Here is a 20,180-nt window from a genome sequence, read left to right on the forward strand (position 1 = left end):
TAGTATGTCCATTCCTCACTGAAGGCATCTTTTGAGTAGCAGGAACAGAGACCCAAACATTTCTGGGAAATAGACATCAATTTGGGAAAAAGATTCAGCTCTGAAGTTAGCACTGTTCTGTGTCCTGCCCATGCCATGTCGTCAGCTCAGACATTGCCAATTGCATGCCAACATTTTGGTTGCTGCTAAGTGATGAGTGAGCTGGGCTGCACGAAGCCAGTGGGTTGGACATACCTGTCTTACAGCATGGAACTCTTTCTGTCATTATTCCTACCAGCCCACAGTATTGCTGGGCATTGTGCACTCCAGCTGTTTCCTTCTCTCCAGCTCCTCAGGATAACATGGCTTCTCAAGCCTTAGATACAAGGCCCAACAGAGCAGAATCATCTTGACAAGATCAGTGACTTCTATGTCTTCTGCAAGGCTCTTAGTATACTTCCACTCTCTGCAGTCTCTCTGGATACAGTACAATGAGCTCATTTAGGGCATTGTCTTCAAACGAAATTTCCCCAGAATCCCTGCTGAAATGGTTTCTTGGCTAAGTATACCATGTGACATGTTTCTGAATGTGTCCCCCACTTTTGTGCACTTGCCTGTCCTGCGTCTGGCAAAGATACAATCCTCTGGCTAAGGAGAGTGTATGCCCATTGACATGAGACAGAGGAAATGATGAGAAGGAAAATGGAAATGGCTGAAATACTATAGGCTGTCTTTTCCTCAGTTTTTATGGGTAAGGCTTGTCCTCAGGCCTACTGGGTCCTTGAGGCTCTTCACAGAATTTTAGGGAGTGAAAAAATACTGCCTGTAAAGGAAGAAAACCTTATGGAACATTTGTCCTAGTTGGTCAGACTTGTGTCCGTGAGATGGGTGGGATGCATCCAAGGGTATCTGATCGGGTGATGCCATTGTGAGACTGCTCTCTGTCATCTCTCAAAGGTCATGATGGTTGAGGGATGGCCTTCCTAGCTAGGAAACAACAACAACAAAACAGGCACCACACTTATCTTCCACCTTATAAGGAGGAAGAACAATAAGGTAGCTGAAAAAGATGACGATCTGCTGGGCTTTAACTTCCATGACCAGCTATTCAAAGTACAGCTGGGGACTGGTATCTATGAAAGTGTATCTCAGAGATCAGTACTTAATAGTGTTTAATGGTTCCAGTAATGGCCTGATGATGGGATAGTGTGCAAGAGTGGCATGTGTGTGGAGGACCCACAGCTGGGAAGAGCAGTCAGGACGCTATAAGGCAGGGTTGCTAGTCATAGGGACCAGGACAAGCTGGAGAAACACCCGGGCTGGAATCACAGGTCTTTCAACAGGAGTAGGAGAAAGGCCTTGCATCTGGAGAGGAATAATGACAGGAAAGCACAACAGCTGTAGGCTGTCTTCTTCAGAAGCTGCTCAGAAGAAAGCACTAAGTCTAGGCTATGCACGCCAGGCCTCCTCCTCCTGTGTGCACAGAAATGATGCTGGCACCATGCTAGCCCTCTGAGGGTGTGACGCAGGAGCTGTGACAGTCCCTTTGGTTTTCCTGGACCCACAGGCTTCCCACTACACGGAGGGCTCACTCTTCTCCTCCCCTAGGGCTTTCCCTGCTCTCAAATGCCGGTGGTGACTGGTCTGGGTGTGGGCAGGGAAAGCAGTAACATCGTAGTATATCTGACCTTTGATTTATCCTCCGAGAGGCAATGAAATAAGTTTCAAGATTTTGCATCTTTTCAAAAAATTATTGCTTTCTCAGATTCTTTTTTTCTCTGCTCTCCTATGAAACTCTGCCTTCAGGGCCACACTGCTTCCCTGTTCTATGTTCCTGATGGAGGAATTGGGAGCAGCTATAATCACTGCATCCAGAGCAGCTCAGATTCTATTTTTAAATTTTACTTTCTCCTCCGTTATTTCTTTTTAACGCACTTGAGAGAAGGACAACATGATATAGCTGTAGATGTCCCTGTTCATTGCAGCAGAGTTGCCCTAGATGACTTTTAAAGGTCCGTTCCAACTCAAGCGATTCTGTGATCCTATGAAAGTATGCCTTGACCTGTGCAGATAGAGTAACTGGCCTTATGCAAGCCTACCGAGCGCCATGAGATAATGAGGTAAAAAATGTGGTTGGGAAGGGCACTCTGACATTGATGGAGGCAATTCCTTGTATTGTGGTTAGAAGTGTGGGGAAGTGGAGACAGAGAGACAGAGGTGGTGAAGGATCTTCTGGGTGCTGCTAGGGGCTGGCTGGAGGCTCTGCAATGCTCTGGAAATGGCTGATGGAGGGACAAATCAGCACCCACAGGCATTTGTGCAAATCCATCACACAGAAGACACGAGCGTATGCTAATGGTCTTGTATGTGTTGATGACACTGTGTGGTACTCAGAGATACTACTCGGAGGGAACATGTACTGAGAGATTTGAAGAGGACACTGGAGCTACTGATGCTGCTGCTTTATTGGGCCTTCTGCTTAAGACTTGAGAAGCCTGTTATTTATCCTGAGGAGCTGCAGAGAGGGAATCTACTGCAGGGTGCTGTAGTCACCTGTGCTGTGAATTAATGGGTGCAATAATAGAAATGAGCTTCCATCACTGAAAGGAAAATACGTAAGATTTTTTTCAGTTGTTCATTCAGAAAATAAAAAACACCACAGTATGGAAAGGAAGAAGGAGCTCTCTGAGGAAAGGACCTATGCAGTGAAGCTTTGGAAAAATTTACCTGATTTTGTACTATTCTGCAAAAAAACGGCATTCCTATCACATGAAGGGATATAAGATTAACTTGCCGTCTATATAGCTCTTCACATTCTTTCTTACTGAAACAGCCCTTTTGTTCCACCGTTTGCTGTTGGGCCTTTCTTTTGAGATCTGGAAAGGACACCGCACCACCATTTGCCCCGTATCAAGATCCTTGAGACAAAGCAGGAGGAGACAAAACAGGGAAGCAGAATTTTCCAGAGAAAAATGTCAAGTGGGATAGGGTGTGACTCAGGAGATGGTACCTCTCTTGCCAGGAGATCTCCTAAAAACCCTTATGGAATGACTCAGGCTGACATCGCTTGCCTTTGCCGGACTCTTCTAGCACGTGAGCTGAATTTGTTGACTGCAGTGGTGTTTGTTGTATGGAAATGCTAGGAACTCCCTTCACGCCACTCAAAAGATGCCTTCAACGTGGAATGGGTATGACATAAAGCTGGAAATGAAACACAACTGCAAAGGAAGATGACGTACATTCTATAACATTATCTGGGATCACCATTTGACTTTGCTGGACTCTTCCATCATGGAAGCTGAACCTTTTGCCTAAATTAATATTCATTACCTGGAAGTGATTGAGCCTCTCTTCCTGCCACTCAAAAGTGAGGAATGGGCATAGCAAAAACTGGAAATGAAATTGAACAGCATAGTAAGTGAATGAACAGTCTATATCATTAACTGGAATGTTTTCATTCAAGAGGAGCTTGTCAGAAAGTAATCACTGCTATAAGTGATGCCTTCGGAGCTTAGGAAGCTTACATACACTATAAAAGACAGCCCAGCTCATCACTCTCTCATCCACCATTGCCTTTTCTTTGGAATCAGGTGAGTGTGAAGCTCCTTCTTGTACCCCTCATTCTGCCAAGGAAGCTTACACAGTAGTGGATGACACAGCTGATATCAGTTCTGTTCCATGCCAAATCGTAGGACTGCTTGTCATAGGGAAGGGAAGTAAGAAGGAGGTTTGTCATGGAAGGAATATGGGTAAGAAGATAGCTTGCAAACTAGAGTACAGAAATGAGCTGGATAGGTAGGTACTTCTGGCTCATTCTGAGCTTGGGCAGCATGATAACACTACAGCTTTAACTATCCATGCACAGCCTCCGGCTTCCAGCAATTCATGGTTCCTTCATAGTGTGTTGACATTCATCTCCTCATATATGCCCATGTTGTGCTTCCTCCCTGCTCTCTCACTCAGGTGCAACTCAAGCCTCAAGACGTGTCCTGCTGTGACCAGTGCCAGCCATGCCAGCCCTGTGGCCCAACTCCTCTGGCCAGCAGCTGCACTGAGCCCTGTGTCAGGCAGTGCCAGCCCTCCACCATTGTCATCCAGCCCTCTCCCGTGGTGGTGACCCTGCCCGGACCCATCCTCAGCTCCTTCCCTCAGAACATCGCCGTCGGTGACATCAGGCTGGACCATGTGACACTGGCAGGTTTTGTCCCCAAAGCCAACTACTGTGGACATTGCCAAACACGAGCCAAACGTGGGGCTCTGCATGCACATCTAGGCACATTCACTAGTCACAGCCTGTGTGCCGGCTGCTGGGGCTGAGGATTGAGTGTCTGAGTCTTCCCCGCACTAAGGCTGTACATTCCTGTGCATCTGTAGTCAGCTGTAGTACTGGTTGATCCAGTTAAGGCAGGCATGTCTAGACTACAGCCCAGACCATCACATACTGTGTCTTCTTCCTGCCCTGCACCATCATTGCCGCAGCTCTTCCCCTCCAAACGACCCAACTCAGCCCAGAGCACGTACCCATCACTCAACAACAACCAAATATCAGTGTGCAGTTGGCAGTGACTGTGCTGAAACTTGGACACAGGGAATGCACAGTGCAGTGCTGACTCGAATTATTGCAAATAATCTTATGCATTTTGATACTGGCTAAACACAGTCCTCTGAACAGTGAAAAATAGGCAGTCTTGCACTGAATTGGTTTCAAAGAAATCATCAATGTATGTTTGTGATTTCTTTTGCACTTGACATAAATACATTACCCGTGAATTTTCAGATAGAATGTATACAGTGGCAATCAGACATCCAACACAAAAGATTGATCATGTCTCTTTTCCAGAATTTTAGAAGCCCTATCTTACCAGAGAGAAATATTTTTTGTTTTGCAATCATGCCTTATTTATGTCAACTCTTTTTGGTGACATGCGTATTTGTGAAGAATTATTGTCAAGGGTGAAGCAAAGGAAGAGTAAAATTTCATCCAAAATCTATTATGAACAACTTCGGAACTCACTAAGTATTGCAGTCACTGCCATCATACCAAACTGATGCATTAGTATCACAAAAACAAGGTCACACATCCCACTATGTGTGGCTCTCTTTTTTGAACGTTTTAATAAGAACAGTAGAAGTTAAAATAAGTTTTGTTACTTGTATGCATTAACTGTATTATATACACTATGAGGCCTGCTCCAAAACTAATGCCCTCTATTTTATTTGATTCGACCAAGGAAGATGATGGTGGTTTGGTAGGAGAGGTTGAACCTTCCCTACAGTATTCTATTACATTTTGTTGCTGCGTGACAGATGACCTCAGAGAGGCAATCTGACAGAATAGCCACAGACACAGAAGCTTCTTTATGAAGCAAGGAGGTGTCATAAAATTCCTCCATGTGGAAAAAAATTATACCCACTGGTGTTCATCAGTGATTGCTGAACTTTCATGGAGACCAAACTGTGGATGTGAGCTCAGTGAGGCAGTGGATGGTGTGCTTAGGTGGTAGTGACGACATCAGTGGTTCGCCTCCATTTGCGCAGATATTTACAAGTGTGGCACACAGGCATTTGTTCATCACTGGTGAAAATGCATAGCTAGCGGTGGTGACTGTTGAAAAATAGCGTTTTGTAGCCGAAAATTTGCCCTATCAAATGGAGTTACTGTGCTCACTGAATCAGTTGCAGTTTCTGTGAAAATGGAGGAGACATTACTTTCAGAGACACCTACGTGTATGTGGCTCGAGACAATTCCTCTCCAATCAACATGGCCCAGGGAAGCCAAAAGTTTGGAAACACATGACTAGGTGAAAGCAGCAGCTGCACCCCTCAGCCTGGGCTGACACTTGATTCCTGAGCATAGAGCTGGGCTCCAGTGGTCAGGCTGGTGGAGCCTGGGCCAGGGCTACTGGAGGAAACCACTGCTCCTGTTATCCCTTAGGGGATGGGGAAAAGAGCCAGGGCTGTGGCGGGAGGGACAGGTGGGGGCAGGGCACAGTGCCGTCTGGGCCGACAGGGAGCTCTGCATCCAGGGCCGGCAAAACCCATCCTGACCAGGGTGCGCGTCCTTGAGTTCTCCAGAAAAATGAGCACAGGGCCTGTAGCAGCCACTGACTGAGGCCAGGTCAATCAGACACGGTTGGGTCTGACATGGGCAGGATGTCTTGGGTGGGAGACAGCACAACTAAACAGCATGAGCTGTGTCAGGCACCAGAGAGACATCCACGCAGTTCTACTCCAACTCTGTGCCCTCTTTCTTCTCAACCGCAGCAGAGACGAGAGCAGGAAGAGTTCTGTTACTAAAAGCTTGCAGGGTAGCTTTCCCCCATGACTTCCAAACTCCTAGTTTTCCTGTGAGCAAAGCAGAGATTGTGTTCTCCATTTCCAAGACCTGAATGGGGGTAACTGAGGGCAGAAACACTGCAAAGCAAAGGCCAATACCCACTTTCTGTGCCATTGCCAGGGACATGTTCTAAAGCTGCAAGGGACAGTGCCCAAGAGAGGAGCCTCTGCAGTGTGTCACAACCTCCCATTCTTTTGGAAGTGGTGAAGGGCCTCCTTAAACACTCATCTCCTACTCACCAGTAGCAAAGTCATTTTCCCCGGTCAGCTCTGAAGGGCATTCACTGTGGGAAGTAACACCAAAAGCCCAAACTGATATGCAGAAATTTTAATGATTGTTTAAAGAGGAAAACGAGTTCACTCTAAACACAGTGCAGGATTTGCCTGATCCTATGTTTGAGTTCATGCAAGGCATGTGCCTGACTTTCTGGCAGAGGACGGGATGGTTTGGAGAAGCCTCAAAGCTAAGAGGAGAATAGAGGGAAAAGAAAGAGAGAAAAAAGAAAATTCAGAGAGAGATATGTAGAAAAATGGAAGAGACATGAATGAGGTTTTCGGAAAGACCAGGCTTCCCCTTCCTGCCGGCACTTGCTAGATTTGCTATGGATGGCCAAGTATTCTGAAAGCAGTGGCTTGAAGATTTCTTCTTGATCCAACACCATGTTTGTAGTTTCTGGAAGAATTTCTCCAGGAATATGGCCAGCATCTTTAGCAGGGAGTGCACCTTCTGCCACAATAGCGGCTGCCAATGTTGGAGAGGTTAAAGCCCCCAGAGGAGATGGGCACACCCTCAGAGCTGAGGATGCTGCCAACAGCAGCGGAAGTGGAGGAACCCACAACGGTGTTCTGTGGGAAGGAGCTGAGGATGGGTCCGGGCAGGGTCACCACCACAGGAGAGGGCTCGATGACCACGTTGGAGTTCTGGCACTGCCTGACACAGGGCTCATTGCAGCTGCTGGCCAGAGGAGTTGGGCCACAGGGCCGGCATGGCACACACTGGGAGTAGCAGGACATGACTTGAGACTGGAGGTATACCTAGGAAAGAGGGTTAAGAGGAAGGAGAGCATTTGGCTGTGTGATGGGCAACCTGAATAGCCTCTCACAAAGAAGCCAAGGCAACTATTAAGAACACAGATGGAGGCTGTGACAGGAGGTCATATCCCTTTGTCATGTCGGAGCCCTGTAGAGAGTAGCCTGGTCCAAAGAGTCTCTCTTTGAATGGATAAATCACAGGCCATTTAAGTCGTGTCCCAGACTCTCTGAGCAGATCTTATCCCCTCCATATTCTCCCGATAGCAAGGAGCTCCAATCCCCAGCATAGGACAGCGTCACTATTGAATAAGATGACCATTGAGGCAAAGCCTCGCTTTGCAAGAGGAGGAGAAAGGGCTTCACACTTACCTGGTTCCCAGCGAGAAGGAGTCGCTATTGAATAAAATGCCCATTGAGGCAAAGTCTCACTTTGCAAGAGGAGAAAAAAGGGCTTTACACTTACCTGGTTCCCAGCAAGAAGGAGGCAAGACAAATGGATGGGAGAGCTGGGAATTGGACTCCCTTTTATATTCATCCCTCATTGCTGCAGGCCCAGATGCACCATTGATATAGGTATTAATCTTCTGACAAGCTCATCTTTAATGCAAGCCATCTCTGCTAATGATATGGGCCATGGTTTGGTTTTCTTCCTACCTTTTCATTTCCAGATTTATGCCATGCCCATTATCTAATGAAGGCTTCTTTGGTGTGCTGGGATTAAAGGTTGTAATGCAAAAGAGCCAGCACTACCGTATATGCTTTACCTATCTCTAAGAACGTACATGGAAGTAAGTTAATATTCACTTGTTAAATAGAGACTCACATTACTGGGGAAGGCTGACCAGTAGAGTGTCCACTCTCTGGTTTTCTCCCAGCAGATACTGATGGTGGCAGGCCAGCAAATGTCCTTCCCTGTGGTGGCAAGGTATCCTTCCTGGACTGCACTGTCCAGTTAAAAGGTAGGTATTGTCAGCCATATTGACAAAAGATTTACGTGGATTCTTTTTCTAGGATTTGGGCAAAGTAATGTCCTCACACCAGCTCTTGAGTGAATGTCCTATTCATACATTAGTTCCCCTATAAGAGACCCATTTGACACAATATGGTGCCTGATGTTTTATTCTCACTGTCAGAGGTGAAAGCCAATGTACATTATTCCACGTACTGTGACAGTCTCTCAAAAGGGTAACAAAGTAATGCACAATTCCACATTCAGTCTTCATCCATTAATTTGGCAGTCATTTCATCGAAGGTCGGCTATCCATTTTTGCTTACTGTCCTATTCCATTAAAAACTTCCTCATACAATAAAAATCAGTGTGTCAAGTATTTTAGTGAGCAAGTTACTGATCACCCAAGAGGTTACAAAACCTCTCTTTTCCATAATGTGTCCCCCAGGGAGCAAGGATGCCACAATATTTAGGCTGTTACTGTACCAAGTAGGGCCACTCTCCCATGTGGTTACTTGGTTACAAGCTCAACCAGCACAGGGGGCAGAAAGATATTCATGATACCAGTGTGCAACTTCACATGTTTTTCTGTCCCCCTTGTCTGTGTCCTAATAGAGAAGCCTAGATGGTGAGTAGCACATATAAAGCACTGGCTCAGGTATCTCAAGGTCTTTCATTTACGCCTCTTACTACCTCATGTAGTCATGTTGTCCATCCCTTCATGGACTATCAGCCTGAAGCACTGTTTCAATATGTCATTATAATGTTCTCAAAGACCTGCTCCAGTGAGATTGTATGGTAGGTAGAACTGTCATTCAGTGTTATTATCTTTGGCCCATTTCTGTACAAAACTCACATTAAATTGTTCTTCTTGATCATTTTCCATGGGGTGTGACATACAATGCTGTATTGTTGATTTGATCAGCTTGTGGCACTAGATAGGCCTGTAGAACTCCACTTACAGCATCAATGTATGTCAAGGTGTATTTTGCCCCCTCAGACTGGGGCAAAGAGCCTCTATCATTGATTTTTCATCACTGTAATAGACTATGTCCTCTGGAAAGGGGGCTGTTGTTTTGGGTACTGGGTGTGGTTGCATCTGCTTCTCCATTGCCTGGTGATTGTAACAACCCACCAGCTACTTTGTCCATTTCCTATTTCAAACCTGATTGCTTCAGTAAATGGTTGGTTATGCAACTACATGCTTCAGGTGTGGGTTTCCTTTGCTAGCTTTGGCAGCATACCATGCACCCACTGGAATGGGGTATTTGCCTTCTCGTACAGGATTTCCTCCTGGTGATGTAGCTGGAGTACATTCTGGCAAACGGCTTTGATAAATTACGGAACCTAATATTTTCTGTAATTCTTTTTATAGAGAAGAGGACAAAGAACTCTGTTGATTCAAATGCGTAACACAGCATGCTACTTTTTGAGATTGGTCTACCCCTGTCTTAGGAAAACATGTCATGTCTTTCACATACCTTTATATAGGCAGGGTTTTTTTTACTATAACTTCAGCTGTCTGTGTTACTAGCTCTACTGCTTGTAATGCAGAATATGGGGATATTGTCTCTCTACCCATCATGCTGTACTGTTTTCCTGCTCTGTGCCAGATCTGGGACCAAAACCATACTGTTGCATGAATAGAGCTCTGTCATTGCTGCAATTGCCACCCATGTCCCACATGAATCACATGTGTATCTAACTTAGCAGGAGGGGTAAAATATGCCCAATGTCTGTACCTGCTTTACTGTTAGCTTCACCTGCTCAATGCTGTTGCTGGCCTCAGACCCACACTAGGCCTTCTGTAACAAATTGGTGTAAGAGCCTTAAAATCTATGCTAAATGTGGTATTAATGACCATCAACATCCAAATATACCTAAAAAATATTGTAGATGTTTTAATATATTTGGCACAGAGAATGCTTGTATCTTGTCAATAACCACATTGGGTAGGACTTTTGACTTACCCAATCATACAACACTCTGAAATGTAGCAAATAATCCAGGTGCTTGTACCTTTTGAAGATTGATAGCCCAGCCTTTCTCCTGTAAATAAGAAGACTAAGAGTCTATAGTGTATCCTATTGCAGAAAGAGATGCTGAGGTTAGTCTTAAATCATCACTGTAATGACGTAACTTCACATCAGGTGATTTGCCCCAGTTCTTGAGCTGTTAGGTTGAAGCAATAGATAGGACTATGCAGACAATCTTGTGGAAGGACCTAAAAAGTCCACTGCCTGTCCTTCTGCAAAATAACATGAATTACAAAATTGCACTATAATTTAGAGTATCATCTACTAGCCACTTTCCTTGAGTATACATTGGCCACCATTAATTACAATACATAGAACTACAATGTATCCCTATTGAACATCAAACAGCTACTACCCACTTGCCAAAAAATAGCAAGGAGAGTCCCCAGAAAAATTCTGTGGTGCATGATGGAGCCCAGCTTATGACACCTTCCTGACAGGAGTAAGAACTTGGAAATTCAGTCTGACTGTCTTTGTAATTTCTTGTTTATGGCCATCTGGGGTCTTTGAGGAGAAACATTCAAGAAGGTTGTTTTATCTTAGTTAAGCTGGATATCTGGAACTTAAAGCAAGGAGCTTCGACCTTAAAAAAACTTTCTCAGCCAGACAAAAGTATGAAATAATTGGCTTTTGAAATATCAGTTTTCCTGCTTTGGAAGTTTCATATCTTTTATTTGAGAATTCCATACTCTTCATAATCTCCATAATCTTTAAGTAGCATCAGGTTATGAGCAAAGAACATCTGTATCAGTGCAGTTTTTATATTCTCCAATATCATAGTCATAACTAATATCACTTCAGATAGCATCAGGAGTAGTTAAATTTGAGAACCAAAGCAGAGAACAATTGTACAATCAAAGACGTTGGAGGGGGCCTTATAGATCAGCTTGTTCCAAGCCCTCTTGACATGGGCAAGATTCCCAACAACTGGTTCAGGCTGCTCAGGACCCCATCCACCCTGGCCATGAGTGTTTCCAGGCTTGGACCCTCCACAACTTCTCTGGGCAACCTGTTACAGGTCCTCAAGGCACTATGAGTAAATAATTTCATCTTAACCTCTAACCTAGATTTCCACTCTTCTAGATAAAAGCCATTCCCCATTGTCCTATCACTATCAGATTATATAAACAGTTGATCCCCTTTCCGCTTGTAAGATCTCTTCTAGTACTCTTCTAGCTACAATGAGGTCTCCCCAGAACTTTCTCTTCTCCAAGAGAAACAAGCCAGCTCTCAACCTTTCCTCATAGAAGAGATGCTGCAGCCCTCTATCTTCATGGCCCTCCTCAAGACCCACACAAACAGCTCCACATCCTTCCTTTGCTGGGGACCTCAAGCCTGGACAGATTACTTCAGATGTGGCCTCACAAGAGCAGAGACAAAGAGGACTACGCTTTTCCTCTCTCTGCTAGTCACTTCTGTTTTGATGCAGGCCAGGATACTCTTGCCCGTCTGGGATATAAGTCCACATTGCTGGCTCATGTCCTGCTCTTTGAGCACCAGGACTCCCCCCAAGTCCTTTACTACAGGGCTGCTCTCAATGAGTTCTTCTCCCAGTTGGAAAAGGGCTGAATTCTCATGGGCGCAATTTTCAAGCTTCTCCTGGGTCCCATTGGGTGGCATCCCTTCATTCATCAAGTGCACAACACAGCTAGTGTCATCAGCAAACTTTTGGAGGGTACGCTTAATTCTGCACTGATAAAAGATCTGGAAGAACATCAATCCCACGGCAGATCCCTGGGGAACACCACTCACTGCCAGCCTCCACCTCGACATAGAGCCACTGTCCACAGCTTTCTGTCTGAAACCATTCAACCAATTCCATATCCAATGAATAATCCAGCCTTCAAATCCATATTTCTCCTGCACAGAGATAACAATGTGGTACAGGACCATGACAACAGCCTTGCACAAGACCAGGCAGATGACATCCTTGGAACCCTGTTGTTATCACTCCATCACACAGTGTCACCAGATAGGTCAGACATGATCTTCCCTTGGTGAAGCCATGCTAGCTGTTTCAGATTGCGACCTTTCACATGTGCCTTAAAATGTACTCCAGGAGGATCTACTCTATGATTTCCACAGGCACAAACATGACGCTCTCTGACCCCTAGTTCCCTGTGTATACATTTCTTGCATTCTTAAAAGTCTGGCCTCAAAACCTTGTACACATTCAATCTCAACAGATGGCCTTTAATGGACAATCAGAGGTATTTCTCACCCCAACCCCTGCCTACAGGTTCAAGGACACGAGGGACATTGAAAGTCTGACTACAAAAGAAGATTGGGATAAAGAATCTATAGAGAAACTCAGATAACATTATGTCCTTTGAAGAAATTACCCTCCTCATACTTCTCAGAGGTCAGACATTATCCTTTGTCTTCTGACCGAGGAACATCTAGAACCTCGTCTCTTTATTTATCACAGCCCTCAAGCAGTTCAGTTCCACCTGAGCCCTGGCAGTCATGATTGCATCTCTGTACATCTGGACAGCAGGCCTGTAGACTTCCTAGGCCACCCATCTCAGCTTCCACTGGCTATACCTTTCCTCATTATCCCCCAGTTTGACCATCCAGTCCTTGCCCAGCCATACTGGTTTCTTGCCTTCTCTGCCTCATTTCTTACCCTGTGGGAGGGAGAGCTCTTCTGCTCTCAGAAAGGTGTCCTTCAAGGACTGCCTGCTCTGGTCAGTTCCTGTGTCCCTAAGTACACAGTCTCCCAGAATACCTCAATTAACACAGGATGCAGACGGGGAATAGGTGAGGCGACATCAATAATCTAACTTATTCGCTAGGAGGATTTTGACATAATCAAGAGAAGGGTGAACGGTGACAATGTGATTCTGTAGATGCATCACAACAGATCTCGGTTTTAACTGGCAGATGACTCTAGCCCAGGAGCACCTACAGGACATTGCCCTGAGGCAAGCAGCACGTGGGTTATGCGTGGAAGGTTTTGGTGCCAGGGTGAGAGCAGGAGCTGGCACCCAGGCCAGGGCCAGGCCCAAGGGTGGCCTGGCTGAAGGCTCCACACAGTGACTACAGCGGACCAACAAGGAGCCTGGCCAAGCCAGGAGGTCAACAGAAGCCCAGGCCAGAGACAGGCTCTCATTGGTCAAGATTCCCAGTCACATGATGTGCTCCAGGCTCGAAGGGATAAGTCTACACAGAGACACATCGAGGCAAGGACTAACAGCCATTGGTTCAATAGTAATCACGGATAACTTCCTCTGCTTCAAAAAAGGGCGCCTGAGAGATGAAATTGCAGCAGTGTGCACTGGCTGGCCTCCCATATCTAGAAGAACGATGGAATCTCCCTAGATGATTCTCACTAAAGCCATGGCTTTCTCCTTTGGACGTCTGTGCGCAAACGACAAGAACAGAAACACTGAAGGACACAGAAGGGGATGCAGCAAGTGTTTAATGAGTCAGAGGAGGGAAATGACATCACTGCAAGTGCAGATAGCAAGGGTGGGGAGCAGCAGGAACAGACATGAGCCTGTTCCCCGGTCCTACGACAGCGTTGCCACCAGGCCCACACGTCTTGGCCAAGAAAGGAAGAGAGGTTGCAGGTCACTTTAGGCTGGTTTTGAGGGTACTAACAGAGATCGCTGAGGCAAAAAGACAGCTGAGATATTAGATAGGAGGAGAGAGCAAAAGGGAATATTGATAGATTTTCTCCATGTGGTCAGGGAAGCCCAGCTGGCCCCGTGCTGTGTGTCTTGCAGGGCAGAAAGAGCAGCACAACATTGGTGCTACTGTCCACTGCCGTGTTGTGATTTCCAGGGGGACCTTGACCGGGACCAGTGCCCAGCACCTTTAGCAGGGGGTGCACCTTCTGCCACAGTAGCGGTTGGAAATGCAGGAGAGGTCAAAGCCCCCCGAGGTGATGGGCACGCCCTGACAGCTGAGGATGCTGCCAACAGCAGCGGAGGTGGAGGATCCGACGGCGGTGTTCTGCGGGAAGGAGCTGAGGATGGGTCCGGGCAGGGTCACCACCACGGGAGAGGGCTCAATGACGATGGTGGAGTTCTGGCACTGCCTGACGCAGGGCTCATTGCAGCTGCTGGCCAGAGGAGTTGGGCCGCAGGGCTGGCATGGCACGCATGGGTCGCAGCAGGACATGTCTCGGGACTGGTGGTACACCTGTTGGGAGCGAGAGCAGGAAGGAAGCACAACACGGGCATTCATGAGGAACAGACGTGCAACAGGCCATGAATAAACCAAAGCACATGCACTATTGGCATCTGAAGGATGTGAAGAGGAAGTCAAAGGATTCTTGGACTCCACGTATCCAGCTATCTGCTGACCAGAAATACCCTCCCGTGCCTATCCAGCTAAATTTGAGCCCCCACACTACCTACACACAGGCTCTGAGTCCAGGACAATTCTGCCTTCTCTTCCCCATGACAAGCAGTCCCACAACTTGGCATGAAACAGCGGTGATAGCATCTCAAACCTTCGCTGTGCTGAGACCTCCTTTAGTTGAGCGGCAAGGACAGGAAGGAGCTTCACACTCACCTGGTTCCCAAGGAGAAGAAGGGAAGAACAGTGGATGAGAGAGCCAGGAGCTGGGCTCCCTTTTATACTGGACCTAAGATGACCTATATCCAGAGGCACTGCTTATAGAGGTGATTATTTTCTGACAAGCTTTTCTTGTCCAGAATGCAAATCATCCCAGATAATGATATGGGTGGTCTGCTGGCTTCCTGCGCAATTCTGTTTCATTTCTGGCTTTATGCCATGTCACTTCCTGAATGAAGGCATCTTTTGGGAGGCATGAAGGGAAGCCCAAGCATTTCTGCACAACAAACACCAGTGAGAGCAACAGACTCATTTCATGTGCTGCAAGAGTCCACAAAGCCAAGGCGGAAGATGTCAGCCTAGGTCATTCCTGAAGGTTTCTTAGGGGCTCTTCTGGGAAGAGGTGTACCAGCTCCTGAGTATGACCTTCTCCCGCTTGACCCTTCTCTTGGGAAAATTCTGCTGCCCTGTTTTGTCTCCTGCCTTTTTGTCTCACTGATCATGGAATGGAGCACCAAGTCGCGCAGAGTCCTCTCCAGACCTCAAAAAAAAAGTCTCAAGAGCAAATGCTGTTACAGGAGGGCTATTTTAATAAAAAAAAATGACGGGACCCATTCAGACAGCAGGTAAACCATATACCCTCCCAGGTGTGGGGAACGCTGATTTAGACTCAGGACTAAGAGGATGATTCCCATGTTTTGCTGTGTAGATCCTGCTCCAAGGCATCAGAGCTGAGGGAGTTCATACAGAAGCCCAGCAAAAGCCAGCAGGATCACGGAATCACAGATTGGCAGGGATTGGAAGGGACCTCTAGAGATCATCTTCAGAGGAACTTATCATCTAGGAATTTCCTATGTTGCCGTTTCTGTTTGTTGCCTTGCTGGAGTCAAGGTACACGTCATTCACTGCTGTCCCCTCACCCACCCAGCGGGTGATGGCATCGCGGAATCCTGTGAGGTTGCTCAAGCATGATTTCTCCTTTGGTGATTCCATGTTCACTACTTCCAATGAACTTCTTTCCTTCCCACTACTTGGGCATAGCATCCACAAGGCCAGGGCACTCACCTCAGCAAGCAGGGGATCCACATTGTCTCTTGTCTTCCTTGTCCCCATGACATACTTCAAGAAGACTTTCATGTTATCCTTGATCTCTCTCACCACATTTAGTTCTGTCTGGGCCTTAGCCTTCCTAGTTGCATCCTTCCAGACTCAGACACCAGTCGTATATCCCTCCCAAGAGACCCGGCTCATTACGCGCATTGTAAAGACCATCTATTTTCCCCTGGAGTTTCTCCATGCGTGCCATGCTTGTCCATGCTTGTCCATGCCTGCCCTTTATGCTTGATTTCTACACCAAAGTGGATCGGAATGTGACTGCACGGCAAATCTGCATGTGCAGGGTTTTGTCTGTGCTCTTCCCAACCTGCAGCACATTTTGGGTTACAGCCATGAGTGCGCTTAGCCGGAGAGTGGCTGCAAAACTCCTTGAGCAGAGAAGAAAGCAGCTGCCTGCCTGCAACGTGCCAGGCAAAGGGAGAAGGTCAGAGGGCAGCAAGATGGTGCAGGATGGGATGGGATGGGATGGGATGGGATGGGATGGGATGGGATGGGACGGGACGGGACAGGACGGGATGGGAGAGAATGGCCCAGGTCCCCTGAGTGTGCCTGACATGAGTCAGAGCATAGGACGAGATATCACGCAGGTCACCTGGCACTGCTCCAGAAATCCAGTGCCACCAATGGTTCCTTTGCAGTGGCCCAGCACACGCACACGCTCACGGAATTGTGCAAAAATCTTCACCGGCAGACATTTGTACAGAACCAGCACACTGGAGGCACAAGCGTATGCACGTGTTAATGACATTTTCCGGTACTCAGTGAGACTGCACGGAGAGGAAAAATCCACCGGGAGACTTGAAAAAGGCACTGGAGGCCATCTGTTATCCCGAGGCGTGCTAGAAAGGGAATCAGATGGAGTGTGCAGTGCTCACCAGTGCTGAGAATTTATGCACAGAATGGCAGAAATGAATGTTTTCAATCGTGGAAAGGAAAACATGTAAGATTTTCTCCAGTTGTTCACCCCGAACATAAAAGACTCCACAGTATGGAAAAGAAGAAGAAGGAGCCCTGTACGGACAGGATCTCCAGAGTGCTACTTGGGGAAAATCCACTTGATTCTTGTAACTTGATTGTTACTCTGCACAGAATCTGCATTCCTATACTGGATTAACTCACTGTCTACAACCCTTTTGATTCTTTCATTTTGAAAACCCCTCTTCATACACCATTTATCGTTTGGTCTTTCTTTTGAGACCTGGAAAGGACTCTACACGTCTTTTTACCCCATTCCAAGATCCCCAAGGCAAAATATGAGGAGACAAAACAGGAGGGCAGGATTTTCAGGAAACTTGTGTCAAGTGGAATCGGGTCACACTCCGCAGATGGTACACCTCCTGCAAGAAAGGCCCCTAAGAAACCAAAGGAGTGACCCGGGCTGGCGACATTTCCACTTGCTGGACTCCTCTGGCACATGAATTCACTCTGTTTCCCACGCTGGTGTCTGTGGCGTAGAAATGCTTGGGCCTCCCTCATTACTCTCAAAAGATGCCTTTAGCCTGGAATGGAAATTACACAAAGCTGGAAACTCAACAGTGCTGCACAGGAAGCCAGCACACTGTCCATATCATTAGCTAGGATGTTTGGCATTCAAGAGGCGCTGGTCAGAAAATAATCACTACTGTAAGTGATGTCTCAGGATATGGGTCAGCGTTGGTCCACTATAAAAGACAGCCCAGTTCCTTACTCTCACATTCGCTTCTCTTGCCTCTTTCTTCCTGAGATCCAGGTGAGCGTGAGCCCCCTTCCTGTCTCCCTCTCCCTTCATAGGAGGCCTGAGGTCTATAGACCTCTCATCTGCTACCATGCAGATGGAGCAGATCTACTAGCTCTGTACCATGACAAAGCTTGGAGCTGCTGCTCATGGAAAAGGGAAGTTTGGAAGGAAGGGGAGAAGGTTGGTCCTGGACAGTAGCTGGGACTGCACTGCTTCTGGGGGGGCTACTGGGCTAGGGTCTGAGAAGTAGCTTGATAGGCATCGCGTGCTTCTTTCTGGGTCCTAGCAGGAAGAGACCAGGAAGCCGATGATCATCCCTGCACAGCTTCCAACTCCCAGGACTGCATGTGTGTGATTCCCTCTTGGTGGGATGCTAGGCTCCTCCTGACTCTCTATTTTCTCCACTCGGTCCTCTCTCTCAACAGGTACATTGCCAGCCCAAAGACATGTCCTGCTGTAACCCGTGTGTGCCATGCCAGCCCTGCGGCCCGACCCCTCTGGCCAGCAGCTGCAATGAGCCCTGCGTCAGGCAGTGCCAGGACTCCACCATCGTCATTGAGCCCTCTCCCGTGGTGGTGACCCTGCCCGGACCCATCCTCAGCTCCTTCCCGCAGAACACCGCCGTCGGATCCTCCACCTCCGCTGCTGTTGGCAGCATCCTCAGCTGTCAGGGCGTGCCCATCACCTCGGGGGGCTTTGACCTCTCCTGCATTTCCAACCGCTACTGTGGCAGAAGGTGCACCCCCTGCTAAAGATGCTGGGCACTGGTCCCAGACAAGGACCCCCAACGATCTCAGGACACGATGCTGGACAGCAGAACAGACTTTGTGCCGCAGTTTTCAGAGCAGATGACCATCTGTGGCTTACCCTGTCACGACAGACAGGAGGGCCTCACCTGGCTTCTCTAACTACGTGGCCAATGTCTAACTATATTCCCTTCCACTCACTTTTCTCTCTTTTCTTTGTTGTCTGTTACTCTCCCCAAAATTCTCTCAGCAGGTCCTAGGGACCTTCTAGCCTCTCTCCTCTGATGGGCATTTAGGAGGGCGTCCTGTGGCCATTCTGCCATAGGAAAAGGGGAACAGAATCTTGTCTGCTTCTGCTGCTCCCTGCCCTTGGGATCTCCACTTTGTCTGACCTCATTTCCCTCCTTAGACTCATTAAACATTTGCTGCAACCTTCATTGTGTCCCTGCATGGTTTGTCCTTCTTCTGCTAATATGGTCAGATGAGAAAATTCTTGCTCTGAAATGACAAAGCACAAGTATATAAGTTCCCTACTAGTGGGGTGGGTGGGAAGGGGGGGGCGGGTGGTGGGATGGATGGATGGGATGGGATGGGATGGGATGGGATGGGGAGGCAACTGTAGACATTCAGCCTTCAGTGAAGGCCACATCTAGAGCAGCCTTGTCCCAGCTCTGCTGCATGTGTCCCTGTACATTTGCAGGCCTCGTGTCATCCACGTGGCCTGGGCTTGCTCCATCTAAGCCCTGGAGAGTCGCTGAATGGAGTATTCAGCCAGGGAACTGACACGTGTAGCCCGGGCTTGAGCCCTAGTCCCACTGCTCACCTCAGCTCTGAGATGAACTGCACGTAACACATCTGCTGCCTGTGTTGAAGCAATAATTGACAGATGCTTCTCAGATAGAAGTAACTGACCTCTGAAACCAACGTCTGGCACGGATTGGCAGACTTACTCTTGGGTGTACTTTCTTCTCTTGATAATGGTCAAGTTGTTCTGGATGCCAGAATCCACAAAAATTGGAAGCTGATGACTCCAAAAGGAAAAGGAAGAAAGAAACACTTGCTGGAATAGTGTTAGGGGAGACCACATGCTTGAGCAGTTGACAGGAAATCTCCGTGTCCAGGACATCAGTGCTTGGCATCAGAAGTAGGGAAGAAGAAGGACTGCAGAAGGAGGTTTACACATCACGCGCCCAAGAAAGATGAGTAATGCCAGAATCTGCCTCCTGAACACCACCTCAGACTTTCCCGTGCGGATGTCAGGGCCCCTGAATCTCTCTGGGAATGAGACGTAGGGCTTTGAGCAAGAGATTCTGGGCAAGTCCTGACAGAACACTTTGCATTAGGGCTGAGAACACTTTGCAGTAAGGCTGCATTCTGTCCTTCTGCATACGAGTGGAAGAGATGAACATACGCACCCAGGCCAGTACCCAGCAACTCCCTGTGGAGAAGGAGCAAAGGCCAAGAGAAGGATTTGAGAGATCAGGAGTTCACGGGCTCACGCGGAAGGTATTTCCAGCAGCTCTGCACTGATCTGTCCCTCCTAGAGAACCTGATTCTCTTCCAGGACTCCCCAAGGATCCTGAGGTGCGTTTCCAGCATCCTGTGGGCAACAGGATGTTCTGCATGGTAGGTGGGGATGGAAGCCCATGACCAGTCCTGCTCCATCGCATCAGGGCCAGAGCTCAGAGGTACCAGGCTGAGGGATTCTAAGCAGGTGCGCAGGTTGAAGATCTCACAGGGGTGTT

General features: G+C 47.5%; 3 protein-coding genes across 6 annotated transcripts; 1 reads left to right on the forward strand and 2 right to left on the reverse strand.

Moving 5' to 3' along the window:
• Nucleotides 1–7,023: 7,023 nt before the first annotated feature.
• Nucleotides 7,024–7,982, reverse strand: LOC109364791 (feather beta keratin-like). 3 transcript variants are annotated; one of them, XM_019611391.2, is made up of 2 exons: nucleotides 7,811–7,982; nucleotides 7,024–7,350 (listed from the first exon to the last, which is right to left on the reverse strand). In XM_019611391.2, exons 1-2 carry the CDS (start codon nucleotides 7,880–7,882, stop codon nucleotides 7,024–7,026), a joined length of 399 nt encoding a protein of 132 aa, XP_019466936.1. In that variant the 5' UTR covers nucleotides 7,883–7,982. The 3 variants fall into 3 exon arrangements, with proteins under 3 accessions (XP_019466936.1, XP_019466937.1, XP_085067022.1); XM_019611392.1 differs by having other exon boundaries at nucleotides 7,024–7,331; nucleotides 7,811–7,889; XM_085210896.1 differs by having other exon boundaries at nucleotides 7,024–7,338; nucleotides 7,800–7,889.
• A 6,169-nt stretch (nucleotides 7,983–14,151) lies between these two features.
• LOC109365291 (feather keratin Cos1-1/Cos1-3/Cos2-1) lies at nucleotides 14,152–14,457 on the reverse strand. The gene has a single exon (XM_019611955.2). The coding sequence runs from the start codon at nucleotides 14,455–14,457 to the stop codon at nucleotides 14,152–14,154; it is 306 nt and encodes a 101-aa protein (XP_019467500.1).
• Nucleotides 14,458–17,602: 3,145 nt separating this feature from the next.
• On the forward strand, nucleotides 17,603–18,441 carry LOC109365351 (feather keratin Cos1-1/Cos1-3/Cos2-1). Of its 2 annotated transcripts, none has more exons than XM_085210808.1 (2): nucleotides 17,603–17,701; nucleotides 18,115–18,441. In XM_085210808.1, exons 1-2 carry the CDS (start codon nucleotides 17,603–17,605, stop codon nucleotides 18,439–18,441), a joined length of 426 nt encoding a protein of 141 aa, XP_085066934.1. The 2 variants fall into 2 exon arrangements, with proteins under 2 accessions (XP_085066934.1, XP_085066933.1); XM_085210807.1 differs by having other exon boundaries at nucleotides 17,603–17,696; nucleotides 18,107–18,441.
• The last annotated feature ends 1,739 nt before the right edge of the window (nucleotides 18,442–20,180 follow it).

The sequence above is a fragment of the Meleagris gallopavo genome, chromosome 29, assembly GCF_905368555.1.
Source record: "Meleagris gallopavo chromosome 29, MGAL_WU_HG_1.1, whole genome shotgun sequence".
Lineage (NCBI taxonomy): Eukaryota > Metazoa > Chordata > Aves > Galliformes > Phasianidae > Meleagris > Meleagris gallopavo.